At 33.7% G+C, this 15,961-nt stretch overlaps 1 protein-coding gene and 1 pseudogene across 6 annotated transcripts; both read left to right on the top strand.

The window, feature by feature from the left end:
- The first annotated feature begins 266 nt into the window (after positions 1 to 266).
- LOC137835627 (myb-related protein 2) lies at positions 267 to 7,921 on the top strand. Of its 6 annotated transcripts, none has more exons than XM_068644216.2 (8): positions 267 to 456; positions 539 to 754; positions 845 to 921; positions 1,646 to 1,703; positions 1,784 to 1,845; positions 6,517 to 6,539; positions 6,624 to 6,723; positions 6,951 to 7,921. In XM_068644216.2, exons 2-8 carry the CDS (start codon positions 544 to 546, stop codon positions 7,710 to 7,712), a joined length of 1,293 nt encoding a protein of 430 aa, XP_068500317.2. In that variant the 5' UTR covers positions 267 to 456; positions 539 to 543; the 3' UTR covers positions 7,713 to 7,921. The 6 variants fall into 6 exon arrangements, with proteins under 6 accessions (XP_068500317.2, XP_068500316.2, XP_068500314.2 ...); XM_068644215.2 differs by having other exon boundaries at positions 6,621 to 6,723; XM_068644213.2 differs by having other exon boundaries at positions 305 to 456; positions 539 to 921.
- A 6,583-nt stretch (positions 7,922 to 14,504) lies between these two features.
- Positions 14,505 to 15,193, top strand: LOC150027616 (uncharacterized; annotated as a pseudogene).
- Positions 15,194 to 15,961: the final 768 nt, after the last annotated feature.

Here is a 15,961-nt window from a genome sequence, read left to right as displayed (position 1 = left end):
AAACTCTTTTGATTTATATGTAATTCCTACACATGGAACCCGTAATGTGTGTGGAAAAAAAAGTAGATTATTTCCAAAGTTTTATTGCGGAGGAACTCAAATGGAAAGCACTATCTGAGAATGGGAAAATGGAACTAGAAAATGGGGTCCACCAGTGAACAAAAGTAGGAAAGAATAATATCTAATTTTCAGGTCACCGCACAAGGATTAAGTTGGGTTTTCTATTGGTTCTATCCAAGATTCCATTGGATTACCAGCTCCCCTCCAGCTCTCATATAAATATCAGTTTCAGCATGCTTTGCACTGAAGAGAAGTGTGTATAGGAGAAACAAGACAAGCACAAGAAGCATTCATAAATTATCTTATTTCTTAGTACTGGGGCTTGTAACAATTAATCTTCCTCTAGTTTCATCTTCCATAGGTTGAAAGTCAGCAAGAGAACACACAGGTCATCAGGTAACTACACAACTGGTGTTCAGCACTGGGAACTAAGTTGTTAGTTTTTATATGTTAGGGTGCTTATAAGTGGCTTTTGTAGGTGGAATGTACCATCATCACCGACACCAAGGAAAAAACATTCATTCTACTTCCAGAATGCCAATCCCCTCTGAGAGGCACATGTTCCTTCAAACAGGAAATGGGTCTGGAGATTCTGGACTTGTGCTTTCAACTGATGCAAAGCCAAGATTAAAATGGACACCAGATCTTCATGCCAGATTCATAGAAGCAGTAAATCAGTTAGGGGGAGCTGACAGTGAGTACACACGTCCCCTTGTGCATCACCAAATCTTGAGGATCGTAGAATTTAAGTTCACTAATGCACATTACAATATTTCTATTGCAGAAGCAACTCCAAAAACAGTAATGAAACTCATGGGGATTTCAGGGCTTACCTTATATCATTTAAAGAGCCATCTTCAGGTAAAACCCATTATACTACGTGCATCGTTTCATCAGTACTTGTAAACCATTTGAATTTTGGTTCCTTCTCCCTCCTAAGTTGAGAATCAAACATAATTTTTGCTAACCAAAATTATCTACTGATATGTACCTAAATTTTCATTTCATTGAATAGAAAATTCTTCTGCATTTAAGACTTCCACGCCATACAAGTTAGGATGTTATGTTACACATTAACAAACTTGCATACCAAATTTGTTTCCTTTCCTCTTGTCCTAATTTTTGTTTTGTAATTGGCATAAATGTTTAAATACACTAATATGTACACATGTATTATCGTGAAAAACTTGATATATTGTGTATAGAAGTCATGCACACATCATGATCTACCACTCTTTCACCATAGTGATCATATTCTTATATTTACTTTTTTGGGATCTTCACATCATTCGTCTTAGGTTTCAGACTTATTATATTCTGCAGCTGCTAATTATAAACCATATATTAGCAAAGCTAACCTGTCCGATGCATCACAGAGATATGGAAATTTATTATTTGAAGAAAAAATGTCGTATATAACATGCACAAAGCCACAAACCAAGAATTCATTTTTCCATCCTAACTTGTCCAGTGCAATTACTGATAAATGTCATATACAACATGCACAAAGCCACAAACCAAGAATTCATTTTTCCATCTTAACTTGTCCAGTGCAATTACTGATATTTTTTTTTTTTGTCACCAGAAGTATAGATTGAGCAAGAATCTGCATGGACAAAGCAACAACGTGACACACAAAATGAGTAAGATACCAATCTCTTTCATTTTCTGATCTACTAATGAGCCATAGAGCTGTTTTTTATGGTTAAAATTACCTAAACAGCAACAAGTGCAACCACTGGGGAGAGACTTTCTGAAACCAGTGGAACTCACATGAGCAAATTATGTAAAAATAGACACTCACTCACACTTAAATTCTCTCTAAAAGAAACACTCTTCTTTGATTCTCTCTATTGTATTTCTTTCTGTGGTGTATCTTACAATTGAGAGAGCATCCTATTTATAGGCTTTAGGAAGCTCTTCTAGAAAAGTCTTCATTATGGCCTTAAAACCCCACTAACAACACAATTAAAATCCCACTCACAACTTTTGACCTTTTACATATCCAAACTCCCATTCTACTCTTTTCTAGTAACTTCTAACTTTAAAACCCACAAATTACATTAAAGTTTATTCAACAAAACTCCCCCATAAACTTAAATGTTTCTACCATCCATCATGCCAATCATCTTCTTGAATTTGTCGAAAAGGACTTTTGGTAGCGGTTTTGTGAAGATATCAGCAACTTGATCTTGACTTGCCACATGCACCAATTCCACAATTCCTTTCTTCACATGATCACGAATAAAGTGAAAACGAACGTCAATATGTTTGCTTCTTTCATGGTTCACTGGGTTCTTTGCCAACTCAATTGCTGATTTGTTGTCAACTTGAATCACAGTTGCATCTAGTTGCTTTAGCTCCATCTTACTCAACAAGTTTCTTAGCCATATCGCATGACATACACACCAAGATGCTGCCACATATTCAGCTTCACACGTCGATAGCGTCACGATCGGTTGCTTCTTTGAAAGCCAAGAAAATGCTGTGTTGCCCATAAAGAATACATATCCCGATGTACTTTTCCGATCATCTATGTCTCCGCACCAATCGCTGTCAGAGTAACCCACCAACTTGTAATCTTCTGCTTTTGAGTAGAACAATCCGAGTGATACAGTACCTTGGATGTACCGTAGGACTCGCTTCAACGCCTTCCAATGTGAGTAAACCGGTTCCTCCATGAATCGACTTATGATGCCGACACTTAATGAAAGATCCGGCCTTGTGCATGTGAGATAACGAAGGCTTCCTACCAAACTCCGGTATCTACTTGCATCGACACGTTCTCCTCCATCGAACTTTGAGAGTTTTGCACCTGGTTCCATTGGTATTGATACTGGGTTGCAATTTTCCATCTTGTACTTCTTCAAAATCTCCTTTGCATATTTCTCCTGTGATACAAAAATACCTGTCTCTTTTTGTCTAACTTCCAAGCCAAGGAAAAACTTCATCAATCCCAAATCTGTCATCTCAAATTCCCGTCTCATTGTGCCCTTAAACTCTTCTATCATATCATTATTGTTACCCATAAAAATGAGATCATCAACATAAAGAGCAACAAATATCATGTTACCTCCATTGTTCTTTGCGTAAAGAGCATGCTCGTAAGGACATTGCTTGAACCCGTTCTCCTTGAAGTATGTATCGATACGAGTATTCCATGCCCGCGGTGCTTGCTTCAACCCGTAAAGTGCCTTCTTCAATTTTAGCACCTTCTTCTCCTCTCCGATTTTCATGTACCCAGGTGGTTGTTCGATGTAAACTTCTTCTTCAAGCACACCATTCAAGAATGCCGACTTGACATCCATTTGAAATATCGGCCATTTAAATTGAGCCGCTTGGGAAATGAGCAATCGAATTGTCTCCATTCTTACAACGGGAGCAAACACCTCATCGTAGTCAATTCCCTCCTTTTGTTTGTATCCCTTCGCAACGAGTCGCGCCTTGTACCTCTCTATCTCGCCTTGAGCATTCATCTTTTTCTTGAATATCCACTTCACACCAATGGGCTGACTTCCCTCTGGCAATTCTGTTAGCTCCCATGTGTTGTTGCGGTCAATCGCTTTAATCTCCTCATCCATGGCAGTTTGCCACTTCTTGTCTCGCACCGCCTCTTCAAAGCTGATATTTTCAGCATCTGCCAAAAGACATACTAGGTGTACCTCATTTGTCGAATCATACAAATCATGCAAACTTCGAATTTTAGGTTGTCGTGGTTCATCTTCATCATCGGTTGTTTCGGAATTTATACTTGTCGGTGATGATTCTCCAACTTCAATCATAACCTCTGAAGAATTGTTCCAATCCCACTCGCTTGCTTCATTTATTTGCACATCACGACTCACCGTCACCTTCTTGCTTATTGGATCAAGTAGCTTGTACCCTTTTGTCTTCTCATCATACCCAATAAAAACATACCTTTTGCTTTTGTCTTCGAGCTTCGTTCTTCGTTGATCTGGTACGTGTGCATAAGCCACACTACCAAACACTTTGAGATGAGAAACTGTTGGCTTTTGTCCGCTCCATGCCTCTTGTGGTGTTTGATCATCTAACTTCACATGTGGACATCGATTTTGCACATAGATGGCGCATTGCACAGCTTCCGCCCAAAATTCCTTTGGCATCTTTTTGCTCTTAAGCATTGATCGAACCATGTCGAGAATGGTCCGATTCTTCCTCTCGGCCACACCATTTTGTTGAGGAGTGTATGGTGCAGTTAGAAATCGCCTTATGCCTTGCTCCTCGCAATACTCCATGAAAGTCGTTGAAGTATACTCGCCACCTCTATCAGATCGTACAGCTTTGATCTGTTTATCAGTTGTCCTCTCCACCATCACCTTGAACTTTTTGAACACCTCAAATGCCTCGGATTTTTCTTTCAGAAAGTAAACCCAAGTTTTCCGTGAGAAATCATCAATGAAGGTAATGAAATACCTTTTACCGCTGAAGGACTCTGGAGTAATTGGTCCACATATGTCGGTATGAATCAATTCGAGAGGTTGCTTAGCCCAATATTGAGCCTTTTTTGGAAACGAGGTTCTCACATGCTTGCTGAGCACACATTCTTCACAAAATTTTCCCTCGTAGTCCATGTTGGGTAGCCCGTGCACCATATTCTTCTTCGCTAACTCTTTTAGTCCACCATGATGTAGGTGACCAAAACGGAGATGCCACAACGATGCCTTATCTTCTATGTTGACTTGCAAACATTTTTCTCGTATGCTTCTCAAATTCAGCTTGTACATCCGATTTCTTGCCATCTCAATTCGGGCAACCAAACACCCTTGCTTGTTCTTCAAGTGTAGGAATCGATCTTTCAAAAATATCGAGTAACCTTTCTCCGTGAGTTGCCCCATACTCAAAATGTTGGTCTTGAGGTCTGGTACGTAATAAACATCTTGGAGTGACCCAATTAAGCCATCCTTTTGTAAGTAGCAAACCGTACCTCGCCCTTTGACCTCCACCTTTGATGCATCTCCAAATGAAACATGACCATCTTCAATCTTTTGCATATCTTTGAATAGGTACTCGTGACCGCACATATGGTTGCTTGCTCCAGAGTCGAGGTACCACAGAGTGTCATTGTTAATGTTGACTTCATCTTGAGCCATCAAGAGAACACCTTCATTCGTTTCGACTTCCAAGGCTAGGTTGGTTGTTTCTTCTATCTTTATATCAGCACGACAATCTTTTGCAAAATGCCCCACTTTACCACAATTGTAACATTTGTCAGAGTTACAATCCTTCGCATAGTGACCATATTTGTGACATTTGTAGCACTCGATGTTGGAATAATTCGATCGGCCGCCTCTTCCTCTACCACGTCCTCTTCCACGCCAATTTGGTTGGCTCGACTGTTCCTTCTCCTTATAGTACCCTTCATGGTTGCTGCCTTTTCCACCACGACCGTTTCCACGACTTCCACGACCACGCCCTCTATATTGAGAATTTTGATGATAGAGTACCTTTTCGTCTTTGATTGACGCCTTGGTTTGAAGTGCTTGCTCGAGTGTTTCCTCCTTCTTCTTCTTCTTTCGTTGCTCGTGTGCCTCGAGAGAACCGGCGAGCTCGTCGACTGTGAGCGTCGCAAGGTCCTTTGACTCTTCTATCGCGCACACAATACTCTCAAAATTGTCTGTTAATGTTCTCAAAATCTTCTCCACAACTCGTGCATCGGTTAGAGTTTCACCGTTTCGGTTGAGTTGATTCACCACAGCCTGTACACGCGTGATGTAGTCAGATACACTTTCTGACTCCATCATCTTCATGTTCTCCAACTCGCCACGCAGAGTTTGTAGACGCACTTGCTTAACTCGGTCAGCTCCTTTGAACACCTTCTCCAATATGTCCCATGCTTCCTTTGAAGTGGACGCACCAGCAATCTTCTCAAAAATTGCCTCATCAACAGCTCTATACAACATGTACAAAGCTGCCTTATCTTTCGATCGCATCTCTTTCAATGCCTTGGTTTGAGCTGCCGTATAACCCGTGGTATTGGTCGGTTCTTCAAAACCTTCTTCGACCACCTCCCATGAATCCTGAGAACCGAGAAGAGCTTTCATTTGAATGCTCCAGTTGTCATATCTGGTCGCCTTCGTTAACCGTGGTAGCGGTATTTGACCCGTCACATTCGCCATTGGCTCTTGATACCAAATTGTAAAAAATAGACACTCACTCACACTTAAATTCTCTCTAAAAGAAACACTCTTCTTTGATTCTCTCTATTGTATTTCTTTCTGTGGTGTATCTTACAATTGAGAGAGCATCCTATTTATAGGCTTTAGGAAGCTCTTCTAGAAAAGTCTTCATTATGGCCTTAAAACCCCACTAACAACACAATTAAAATCCCACTCACAACTTTTGACCTTTTACATATCCAAACTCCCATTCTACTCTTTTCTAGTAACTTCTAACTTTAAAACCCACAAATTACATTAAAGTTTATTCAACAAATTAAGCCTTGGACCGCAGGCTAACAAGTAAGAAAAACTAAACATTTTTCACATTCTTCATGTAATCTTGTTTGACATGAATATTCAGTTGCTTAAATATTTTTGTAGCAGTCATGCTAATTTTCAATGCCTTCTATCCAAAGATTTGCATATAGGCGAGGCACTGCAAATGCAGATTGAGGTGCAGAGAAGGCTCAATGAACAACTTGAGGTGACATCAAAGTGGCAACTTACTAAGCATGCATTTTCCATTACAATAAATAAAGTATTCTGTGAACTAATGTATAAAGGGTTTTAATTTTTCATTCAAATACAAACTGCTGTATATCTTATTAACTTTTACAATAACTACCTTAAAAATCTTATCAAAGATGGTTTTGTACTAACAGTGCATAAAAATTAAACTCTTACAAGTTACAAATCATCCTGAACTCTCAGGTACAAAAACACCTGCAGCTTAGGATAGAGGCCCAAGGAAAATACCTTCAGTCTGTGTTGGAGAAAGCTCAGGATACTCTTGGCAGACAGAATTTGGGAATAATAGGACTTGAAACTGCCAAAGTTCAACTATCAGAGCTGGTGTCCAAAGTCTCATCTCAGTGCCTTAACTCAGCATTCTCAGAGCTGAAGGAATTGCAAGGATTTTGCCCTCAGCAAACACATACCAACCAGCCAAACGATTGCTCAATGGACAGTTGCCTCACATCCTGTGACATATTACAAAAGGAGCAAGAGATTCAAAATAGCCTAAGACAATTCAACAGCCATGTGTTCATGGAACAAAAGGAAAGCACAGATGCTCGCAACAATCTTAGGAACTCTGAACTGAAGTGGTGTGATGATGGAAAAAAGAACACCTTCCTTGCCCCATTGAGCAAAAATGAAGAAAGAAGAAAGTATGCCGCTGAAACCGGTCCTGGCAACTTATCCATGTCCATTGGACTTGAAAGAGAAACAGAAAATAGAAGCAGCATGTATCCTGAAAGCCTGATCAAAGAAAGCCAATCAGAAGGTGAGTTCCAACACCGAAACAGAATCAAGACAGAAACAATGAAAGCAGTGGATGAAAAAGTTTGTCAAGATTATAGAATGCCAGCTTCTTACTTTGTAGCAACAAGATTGGACCTAAACAACCATGGAGACAATGAAGCTGCAACCACTTGTAAACAACTGGACTTGAATAGATTCAGTTGGAGCTAAGAAGATAGAAAAAACAGTTACTCTTCTTCAAAATTTGATCAGCATAAATGGAGAATAGTAGGAACAGTGTGTTGTTAGTTGTTATAAGCAATATTTAGTCAAATGAAATAAGTTGCAACAACAAGACCAGTGATCAATTTGTAAACAATCATTACCAAGGACATAGCTCCAGCAAAGCAACATTCGGTTTTGTTCTACTTCATTCAAAATTCAACATCATGCAAACAAGTTTGTAACGTTCATTATTCTCAAGACCAACTTCTTTTCCAATTAAAAAATAAAATAGGGGCACTAGTTTTACTCTAATCATCACAGATGCATGCATATATCAATATTAGGTTATTTAAAATTCTGAACTGTTCATACATGAAACAATCGAGATCTAACACTGAACTGCATTAATATCTGCATAAAAGTAAACTTTTAAAATTCTTACATTTTCCCCAATATATTAAAGAAACTAAATATTTTTAGAATGATAATTTGACAATCCAAAATTAATTTTTAATTGTTCCTGATATCTTGAAAATTTTCATGATATAATATTTTTATTTATTAAGGAACAAAAACAGTACTCAGCCACACTTTCTCTGTTTTTGTTGTTTTTTTGGAGCCCACTTAGTGATATGAAAGAAAAAACGGAAGACGCGAATGTAGTGAAAGGTGTAGAAAGGAGTTATGCGATTTCTTCCTCCACCCCCATGATGTCATTCTTCACCTTCATGGGATGGTGAAATTACCATTTTCATATTTTCCACCTCTTCTTCATCTTCTTCACTCCTTCTTCATCTTCCTCACCTCCTTTTTCATCTTCTTCGCCATTGCCACCAAATGTTTTGCCATTCTTCCCAACTTTAGCAATCTCTAAATTTCCATTCTAATTTTTATTACAGGGTTTGCGCAACCAAGATTTGAAAGCCAACTAATACATTAGAGTAACTCACGCATAAGTAGGGTGGCAAAGTGAGGCGGCCGGCGCAACGCGAGGCGAATTGCTTATTTCAATCTGTTGGTCCACTTAGATCCATTCCACATAACTTCCAGCCCGCGCGGGGCAAGTGCGGGTAGGGCGGGTTGACCCGCATAACTTTAAAATGTAGAAATTTTTTTTTGGATCTCCATATTTTTTTCATGTAGTCTCATATTTCACATTTCAAAAATTTTAATACCTTGCTACGCATGTGTTGTGAAAAATAATATTATGAGACCATTTATCTAATGCATCTAAATAATCAAAATTCAAATTTTTTATTTAATTTTTTTTTATTTTTAAAAAAATATTTCTTATACGAACTGGCTCGCAGACCCACGGGTCAACCCTTATGTGAGGCGGGCCAACCCCACCCACTTTTTGCGAATCAATTGCGATGTATACCCATGCATGACGAACCAACTCACATTGCTACCCCTACACATCAGGATCAAAGAGTCAAAAAGCAACACAATGAAATCAAATAGAATCATGTCAACCTTCATGAATACAAATGCATAATTTGAAATATAATTTTTATATTTTGGATTCCACAATGTGTAATACTAAAAATCTCTAAATTTCGCAATTCAAAATTAAAAAAAAAAAGAAGTATAGATTCAAAAGGGTATTTGTGAAATTTACAAAATTGTGGTGGTACAGGAAGAAATTATGGGATTCCGAAAGAAATTACCAAGGAGTCAACAGTCTAAATAATTGATCCATTAACCGATAGGCCCAAACCCACGAGTTTCAGGTGGGCAATTTCTTTCTGCACCATCTTAATTTTATCCTGCACCCTATTATTTTTTAAATTTCCAAAACTACTCTTATTTCGGATTTAAAAATCTAAAATAGTAAATATAATTCAAAAATAAAAAAATAAATTTCGAATAAAAAATTTGACACACAAAATTAAAAATTCAGATTTAAATTTCAGAAATTAAAAAATGTGTTCGGAATATCTAAATCTGAAATATTTCTCGATAAAAAATTCTTAAAGTAAGTTTATTTTATAATCGATAGTGAGTTTCTGTAAAAAAAATATATATATTCTAAATTATAAAATTTAAAAGATATTTTTAAATTATAAAATTCAGAAAGTTTTTTTTATCCATAAATAATTTTCAAATTTTATAATCTATAATATTTTTTTTAAGTAAAAAAATATTTCAAATTATAGAAACTGAAAGTATTTATGGTTTAGAAATACCTTAACAATTTTGCAATCTGAAAAATATAAATGAAAAAGAAATACATTTTTAAATTATATTAGTTTTATATTAGTTCATATTCTGCAACAAGTGGCATGCAGCCAGTATATCTAAACAAAATATATAAAAAAAAAAAATTACATACAACAATAATGTTGTTTAACTATTTTACATTTTTTATATCCTATAAATTTATAATTGACAATAAAATTTAAACAAAATAAATAAACATAAAATTAACATCTTCATTAAATAAACATGTTAAAGTTAATGTTTATAAAAGTAATATTATCTAAATTAGTACAAATTTATAATGATTAATTATCATTATATCTTCACTTTAAAAATATAATTGTTACATTTTAATAATATTAAAATATAATAATATTTTTTTATAAGAATCAATTGATCCACCCTGTCTTTGAGTCGATTACGTTTAATTGAGAATATATACACTACCTAGAATATCAAATATTGACACATTAATTAGGCGTTAGCAATATTCACTTCAATTATATTTCTTCAATTAACTCATTAGATATATATTTTACTACAGTCTTTGCCCAAGTGAGGTTAGAGAACTATGAAGTCAGACTTCAATCATAATATTATTATTAAGTTGAAAATGATTAATCTATATTTGGAAATATAGATTTTTTTTAATAAAGAATGCTAATATTGTTATAGTTCATCAATTATTAACTTTTTCCATGGTTAAAGAGGTAAGTAAAACTTTATTAAAAATTATTTTCCCCAAAAATTAAACTCATCTTCATTACTTCAATAACTCAATATTATTATCTATAAAAAATTGATATAATTATTGTGATCGGAATCAAATTGAAGTCATACTTGTACTGTTAGGAACCGACAGACGAGTAACTGAATGATAATGTTTCGGTAAGATCAACTACGTTCTAATTTGAAGATTAGGAGATAAAATTTACTTAAGCACTAAAAATGTGATTAAGAGAATGTTGGGCTTATGCTAATTTTAGTAGAGAAAAAAGCCCATTAGAAAAGTACAAAACAAGAGGAAAGCACAAGATAAAATGTAGTGACTATTTTAATTCTAAATATGCAAACTAAATATCTCAACTCACTTAATTTTGAAGTGTTTTTGAAGGTACAAGTATTTTACCATTCACGAAAATAAACAAAAAGAGAAAATTAAAATATTGAAGCACTAAAAGAGTTTGATAAGAGATATTCGACCTTATATAAATGATAAGAAAACTACTTTTAAAAGAAATAATCATGATAAGTTAACACTTAATTGCTTATTGAGTTCACTATAATTATATACATAATTTTATTGTAATACAATATTTTATTAAAAAACCATTTGTAAAGTAGACATATGTATTTAATGAATAGTAGTGTCAAAATATATTTTTCCTAAGAGAAATCAAAGACATACGTATTTTTAGTTTATATAATAAATTACCTTTTCAACTCAATAAACAAATGATATTTTAACCTAAGAAGTTATATTAAAGAATACACTGTTGAATACTTTATTAATTCCATCTGTTAGTTGAAACACATGGTCGTTTTTTTTTAACTACATCTTTTTTAATTGTAATTTACATGTAACAAAGTCTGGTTTAAATATTGTTAAATATATATAACACGATTTAGTTTGAACTAGTTTATTCTTAATTTTATCATTGGTTTGTTAACTTTATTTGAATGAAGACCATCAAATGATGGTAACAAAATTCAGTACAAATTTTTACTCTCTATCTGTTACACATGAAGGATTTCATAAATTTCACAGTGCAAACTTACCAAAGTCAAAACTCTTTAAAAAAAAGAAAAACTATAAATACAAACAATTATAAAAAATACTAAAGAGCAATTATAAGAAAAACTACTCTTGGACAAAAATAACACATTATGAAACCAAAAAATTAAATATTGAGACAAGTCAAAGACAATATTTCAAGAGATGGTATTTGATATTGAGTAAAAATATAAGGTGGGAACACGCAAAACACATCACAACTCTAAAGATGAGAAATGAAAAAAAATGAAAATTAATTTTAAAAAATCAAATAGGACAAAACAAAAACAAATACCAAATATAATAAAAATAGGAAAAAATGGAGCTTTAATTAGAAGAAAAAAAGTTAAGATAGTTTTCTAGAACTGAACTAAGTTTAGTGTCTAAAAAAGTAAGACAGAATAATGAAAAAGTTGAACATGGTTTTATAAAACTAAACAAAGCTTAATCTGAAAAAAAACAAAATGTGAAAAAGATTGTGCCTTTCATAAAAAAAACAGAAAAATAAAAAATAAGACACGTAATCTATTAATTTGGTGCAGTTTGTTTAAAAACTGTGAAGACTTATATTATGTGTGAATCTTAGTGAAGGTTTTCATAACCTTTTCTAAGAAATCTTTGGTAATTTTTTTTAGTAATTTAAGTTATTTTTTTTATATTTATTCTAATAAAATAGTTATTTAACTTTTTATTTATTTATTTTTATTTTCCTGTTTTCAATTTTATTTCTGTTTTGTTTGCTTTGTTGCAACAATAACGAAACAATTTTGATGTTCGTGTTGAATGTGTTCTTTCACGTCTTGTCACAACTCTTTGTTTTTATGTTTATTCTTTTGAGTGACTTTGCTTTGCTTTGATTGATGAAACAGAAAAAGTTGGAATCAAATAATAATAATAGTAATAATAATATGTATAAAAAAAAACCTTGAAGAGAGAGAGATAGGTGGGTGGCAAACTGTCGATTTGGGCTAGTGGTTGAAGGTTCCTCTCATTTGAAAGACTTACATCACTTCTTCAGTTATCTCTATTAATTTTGAAAATCCCAAAATTATTTTTCACTGAAAAGATAAAAATATAAGTAATATTTTACTTAACTATATAATCTGAAACTAAAAAATTATCATTTATGATTACTTAATCAGAAATTCAAATATTACCACTTCCAAATTACGTAATTTTATTTTTAAAATAAGTTATAGATAACATAGTCTGATATTGTTAGTTTTTAAATAGATTTCGAATCATGTATTATGAAAATCGTAATTTTTGAATTTTAGATGGTGTAATTTGATAGGTTTATTATATTATTAATTGTTAAATAGGTTTCGTATTACACAATTTAAAAATGGTAATTTTTTATTTTTGGATTACATAATTGGGTAGATTTATTTTCTTAAATTTATTTTCTTAAATTTGTAATGTAAAACATTATTTTTATTTTTATTTTTTTATATTAAAAGATAATTTTTTTGAAATTTTAAAATTTATGGAGGTGACTAAGAAGTGATGTAGGAGCAGGAAGAAGCAGAGTTCATTTGAAATTTCTAGTTTGGAGGTTTTGTTTATGAATTTTTTTCCAAAAAAATATTATTGGACATGCAATCAAATATGTTTCCAACTCCTAAGATATTCCTATAATTTTTGTGTGACATGTGAATAATTTGTTTAGTTATTTTCAATTCCTTCAAAAACCAATTTAAAATTAACAAAATATTATAAAAGCTAAACGCAAAACTGAATATATTAGAGAGATTACAATAATTAATTATATTGACTTCATTGACAACACAAATTGTGACTTATTACTTCAAGGATTAAAAAAAAAAAAAAAAAAACCCCAAATATAATCTCATTTAAAAATAATTTTGTTTATGATTTCAATAATTATCTCATCTCAAGGGACTTTAGGGAGTATTAATCTCATACTCAATTGTGGTTGTCTTGGTATTTGTTGGTGTCTTTCGTATGTATTTTCATTGTCTCTATACAGCCCAGGTATCACATATTCTCCTATCTGTTTAACAAACTCTTTTCACACACACAAATTAATAACTTTATATGTAGCAGCTTTCTAAAGTACCTGTGAATAAGCACAAAGTGGCTTATTTTTTTGTTTCTGCAGCAAATGGAATTTTGATTTATGTGGTGGAATCCCAAATCGATTAGATATTAGAGTTTTTCATTGTATATATGGAATTGAGTTAGGTTTAAACTCCACTTTCTGATATGATATCAGAGCCATCTCGAGCCTATTCTAGCGAGTATTTGTTCAGATCATCCGCCATCGGACCACTCATAATATATAGTCTCACGCACGAGTTGGCAGTCTCGACGTGAGGAGAGTGTGTTGGAGATCACACATCGACTAGAGATTAGAGCGGTTGAGTTAGACTTAAAATCCGCTTCCTAATAATATAAAGGTAATTAAGAATGTGGAAATGGAGATTGAAAAACGCACTGCATAAAGAAAGAACAACACAATTTGAGACAAGTTCTGATATTAATTTTGAGGATGACTTTATGCCAAGGCAGTGAAAGAAAACCAAAAATATCAGGGTGGTTGGCTTCTTCTCATCTTGTCCACATCTCTCTTTCAACAAATCAATTCCAATAAAAACTATGACAACGCAAATTAAAAGCACCCAATCTTCATACTTTTCACGATGCATGTCCACCTCACAATAACCCTACGTAATAAACCACTCTCCACCAAGACCTAAATCTCCAAAAATCTTTCTTCTATTACTTAGCTACGTACATTAGGACAAAACCACACGATCCATTTCCAGATAACAAACATACAACCATCCACGCCATACACAAACGTGTACTATAAAACACCACCCAATGCCATTCACTGCTCACTTTATCGTTCTTTCTCTCAGCTTTTCAATACCTGCAACAACTCTTCACTTTCTCAATGGAAGGAAGCAGTTTCTCCCACAACATGCCTGCATGTTGTTCAACAAAACTCATCATTTCCCCAAGCTCTACTTCATCTTCCCTTGCACCAAACGAGATGCTCAAGAATAACACTCAGGAGTGCAAGCCTTCAGATGCTGGAGACAACGATGATAAGGTCAAGGACCAAGAAGGGCACAGTGAGAATATTGGTAGGGTTGGTGTAGAGGAAACGGGGCGTGAGAAGCTGAAGAGACTCCGGGAAGAGGTGATGATGGAGAAGATTAGCATACCTGAAGATTGGGGCCAAGAGCAAAAGCTGAAGGATTGGATCGACTATACTGTGTTTGATGCATTCCTTGCTCCTCATAGCTTGATTGTGTCTGCTCGTGATGCCCTATGCATGCAAAGCAAAGTCACCAAGATAAAGTAGTTGCTGATGTTTACTTTTTACTAGTTAGTTGTTCTTAATATTCCCATGTTATTGCAGGAATAATGTGTTTTTCAGATTTCCATATGCTTAGATATTCTTTCTTGTTCTGGTTAGTTAAAAGATCTACATGCTCAGAGTAGCTAATTATAATTTATAACATGATTTTTTAATATTGCACCTGTTGTATGAACTCTTAAACCATCACAAATAAACCTTTCAAGGTGAAAAGATATCTAATCAAACTAGCAAATTTATATTTTAGTTTTTTTATACATGTTTATTTAGTCCATTTTTAGGAGCTGCGTGTGAGCTATCCATATTTGATTTGGTTTTTTAGGTCCCCCTTCTTGTCATTTTAAGGGTTTTTAGAAGTGGAAATTTAAAGGGAATTTCATAGATTTTTCACAAGTGGAATTTCAATAATGTATTTGCGAAGAACATATAATCAAGGATTCAAAAGTTAAAGAAATATATCTTAGATTTCATTACATATCATTTTTAATTTGATTGATATCATTCTTAATTTGATTTTCTTGATCTCACATCAACTAAATATAAGATGTGAGTATAAATCTGAATCTAACATTGAATTAATTTTAAAGTCTAACTTCTTAATTTCTTAATAAATAATATATATATATATATATATAAATTTTGTGTTCACATTAAGTCTCAAATCCCTCTTTTTATATTGAGAATGGAATCACAAATTTTCTATTCCTTGTATATTTCTTGTACTCACTTCTTATGTTTAGCCTTGATTAAAAAACTTTGCGTTCAAATTAACTACGAAATTTAATAATAATGTTGGATCTAATTAATGGGGTTATAATAGTATATGAATGGAGTGAGGTTTTGACTCTTTTGAAGAAGTACGCAAACATGATTGCCTAAAAAAATACGTGGAGAATAAAAGTCATCTGATTAGATACATAAAAAAAATAA

This window comes from Phaseolus vulgaris, chromosome 5 (genome assembly GCF_051622355.1).
Source record: "Phaseolus vulgaris cultivar YP4 chromosome 5, ASM5162235v1, whole genome shotgun sequence".
NCBI classification, from domain to species: Eukaryota; Viridiplantae; Streptophyta; class Magnoliopsida; order Fabales; family Fabaceae; genus Phaseolus; species Phaseolus vulgaris.
This window is presented reverse-complemented; position numbering and strand designations above follow the sequence as displayed.

Bases quoted from the DNA above. Each gene is read 5' to 3' on its own strand.
- LOC137835627 (XM_068644212.2), top strand. From the start codon at position 544: ATGTACCATCATCACCGACACCAAGGAAAAAACATTCATTCTACTTCC. The intron at 922-1,645 runs GTAAAACCCATT...TTTTGTCACCAG, and splicing joins ATTTAAAGAGCCATCTTCAG to AAGTATAGATTGAGCAAGAA. The intron at 1,704-1,783 runs GTAAGATACCAA...TTACCTAAACAG, and splicing joins CAACGTGACACACAAAATGA to CAACAAGTGCAACCACTGGG.